Consider the following 3,271-nt stretch of genomic DNA (forward strand, 5'->3'; position numbering starts at 1 on the left):
GATGTGAAGATTTGCAAGAGTGTTATAGAAAGAATCACCCAAGAGTTCGAAGCATCTATTGAGCTGCTCTCTAAAGACTGGAAGTCCTCTACAAATGAATGGATGCTATGCACCAAAGTTTGCAGACTGAATATCTAAATTAGTAACAACAGTGAATGTACTACAGTAAAACCTGCCAAGAGCGACCACTCATCGGAGTTAGCAAAAGTGGTCGCTTGTAAGAGGTGGTCTCTCTTCAAAAGTTTGCATGGCAGAGAGTGATGGTTCTGGGGCCTCTGCAAGCAGTCGCTCGTGACAGGTGATCTCTCTTCAGAGGTGGTCTCTAAGGCAGGTTTTACTGCGTACAAATCCATAACTGGCTACATTTAAGCTCAGGATAGCTCAGCAGTTTGAGCACTGCTAAATCCAGAGTTGTGAATTCAATCCTTGAGGGGGCCATTTAGGATTCTGGGGCAAAAATTGGGGATTGGTCCTGCTTTGAGCAGGGGGTTGGACTAGATGACCTCCTGAGGTACTTCCTACTCTGAGATTCTATGAAAACATTGCCATGGATTTAATGACAAAGTCTTTTGCCAGATGAAAGGGCAGCTAGACACTGGGAGTTAGTGGCAGGAGGTTAGAAGAATGGAGGCATGTTGTGATGGTGAATGTGTTGTATATGGGATTCAGGCAGTATAACCCAAATGCAATTTAGCAAAAAGACGGCACACAGCTAAAAGTCCCAGCAGCTCTAGTAAATACAGTTAAATTAAGAAAGTAAATACTGAGGCAGCTAAAGAGCACTTTGCCAAGTATTTATCTTAAATGTATGAGATAAGTATTGGGTGGCAGGTCACACTGTTCAAATGTGTATTTGGCACTTCACAAAGTAACTCCATAAAAGTTCCACTGGTCTGGAAAGTTACTTGAGTCTTGACAGGTATTCTAAACAGGAATCAGACTCCATCTGACAGTCCCACTCAGTCTGCTACAAGATTAAATGTTTAGTTTAAATTAAGTTTAAAAATTCACTCTTCAGCGATGTTTACTTTCCTTAGCCAATCGCCAGCGCTGGTACCAGCTGCGCAGACAGTGTGGCTGTATCTACAGGGAGGCAGGGAGCGTTTGAGAAACTATTTTTGGTCAAGTGTAGTGCAATTTTAGAACTTTTACAGTCTTCACAGGGAAGATGGCCTCTTTGCTGTGTGTGAGAGAGACCTGTTCTCCGAAAGTCATGCTGTCTGCACTTCCCATCACCAAGCACTCATTCGGTTATCAGCAACATTTCAGAGCTCTTGAGATTAATGACTGTTGCCATGTAAACTGTGTATTATAAGGGGAAGAAGGAAATACCAGCAGGACAGTGCACAAAGTAGAAACCGGGGAGAGTTCCTGATGCTCCGGGTTCCACATGGTAGCAGTGATTTTAAATGCAGACAGTTTCAGTATGGGCAACACGCTGAGAGCAATCCTTGCCTTCATCCCTTCTGACGACTGTCAGAAATACCTCCTGGGAGACCTTGAAGAGATGCCAATTGACAGAACGGTGGATCTGAGCAGCAGGCAGCTGAGGAGATTTCCCTTGCATGTTTGTTCCTTCAGGGAGCTCGTCAAGCTGTACCTGAGCGACAATAACCTGCATCAGCTGCCCCCAGAGCTAGAACAGCTGCAGAACCTCCAGATCTTGGCGTTAGACTTCAACAACTTCAAAGCGCTGCCCCTGGTGGTGTGCACCCTGAAGCAGCTGGGCATCCTCTACCTGGGCAACAACAAGCTCTGTGACCTGCCCCAGGAGCTCAGCCTCCTGCAGAATCTCAAAACCTTGTGGCTCGAGTCCAACTGCCTGAGCTACCTGCCCGAGGTGGTGTGTGAGCTGAGCCTCCTCAAGACCCTGCACGCCGGCTCCAACGCGCTGTGCACGTTGCCCGCTGGGCTGCGGTGCCTGCAGGAGCTGCGCACCATCTGGCTCTCAGGCAACCTGCTGGCTGACTTCCCCCCGGTGCTGCTGCACATGCCCTTCCTGGAGGTGATTGACGTGGATCGCAACGCCATCAGGTCCTTCCCCAGCCTGGCTCACCTCCCCGGCCTCAAGCTGGTGATCTACGACCACAACCCCTGCAGGAATGCACCCAAGGTGGCCAAGGGGGTGCGCAGAGTGGGGAGGTGGGCGGAGGAGACCCCCGAGCCCAGGAAGCGCTCCGAGCTGGGCAGGGAGGAGGAGACCGATGACAAGGAACTGCCACTTCCCCCTGACAAGCAGCCCCAGCCCTGCTAAGGATCAGCCAGGCTGGTGCTGCCATGGGCAGCTGGCAAATTGTCACCTGTGCCCTTCTCCTCTGGCTGCACGGAATTTGCGCACCTCTGGCTGGTTACAGCAAAAATGCCTTTTAAATAGAGCATTTCTTCACCTCCTGCTACCTCAGCTGTTAAATGCACACGATAGTGCCTAGACTGTTCTTCACAACAGTATTTTAGAGGCCTGTATGATCTCATTTAGTAGGTGTAGCTATTTAAATAGATGTGCCATCAAATTTCTCCCTCTTATCCCAAAAGCCTCCAAACTTAGGGCTAAAACCCAGCACTTCCTTTTGTAGGATGAGCAGGTGAAAAATACTGTATAAAGCCGACCCTTTGAAGTGACGGAACGGATTTGCATCTAGCAAAATCCATTTTATTCCAAATGCCGCCTAAGAAAGCATGACTGAGTGAGTTTTTCCTTCCCCTGATCACGCTGTAGCACTTGTAAGTGAGCACTGGCCACCATACCCCTTATGTAGCCTGCATCAAAAGAAGTGTTTCTCATGCAAATGATGAAAGGGATCTCAGCAGCTTGTCAAGACCCCCTCTTGTAGCAAACATCATTTGACTGTCCCCAACTAACACCTTAAATGACTAGACTAAGCCCGAGAGAGAATGAGGTTTTTATTTTACTTTGTGCCTTTGCTAGCACTTTATGCAGGGTCATTTCTCCATTCCATGGGGTGGGTTTTCACACCTGCAAAAGGAGTTGTTTTGTTTTGTCTTTTTAAAGGAAGATCTGATTGTAAAACTACAAAAATTGGCAGAGCAACTTACAGGCGTAATACCTAAATATGCCCCCAAACCTGCTAACACACCTATGCTTAACTACAGCTAGCCCCGGCCTTCAATGGGACTACTCCCCTGCTAATCTTTGCACAGCTGAGGCCTGTACTTCTGCCACCACATGTGGAAATGGGCTACATTGCATGTTTTGCGCTAATGTGCCCCGGGTAATGACGACTGACTCAAAATGGGTTGAAGTTATGTCTAC

General features: G+C 48.0%; 1 protein-coding gene across 1 annotated transcript; it reads left to right on the top strand.

Annotated features, from left to right (window-relative positions):
- Positions 1 to 1,390: 1,390 nt before the first annotated feature.
- LRRC10 (leucine rich repeat containing 10) lies at positions 1,391 to 2,254 on the top strand (the record flags this gene model as incomplete). Its single annotated transcript, XM_084617851.1, has 1 exon — positions 1,391 to 2,254. The coding sequence occupies one exon, from the start codon at positions 1,391 to 1,393 to the stop codon at positions 2,252 to 2,254; it is 864 nt and encodes a 287-aa protein (XP_084473977.1).
- Positions 2,255 to 3,271: the final 1,017 nt, after the last annotated feature.

This window comes from Lepidochelys olivacea, assembly GCF_965140295.1.
Source record: "Lepidochelys olivacea isolate rLepOli2 genome assembly, chromosome: 1".
NCBI classification, from domain to species: Eukaryota; Metazoa; Chordata; order Testudines; family Cheloniidae; genus Lepidochelys; species Lepidochelys olivacea.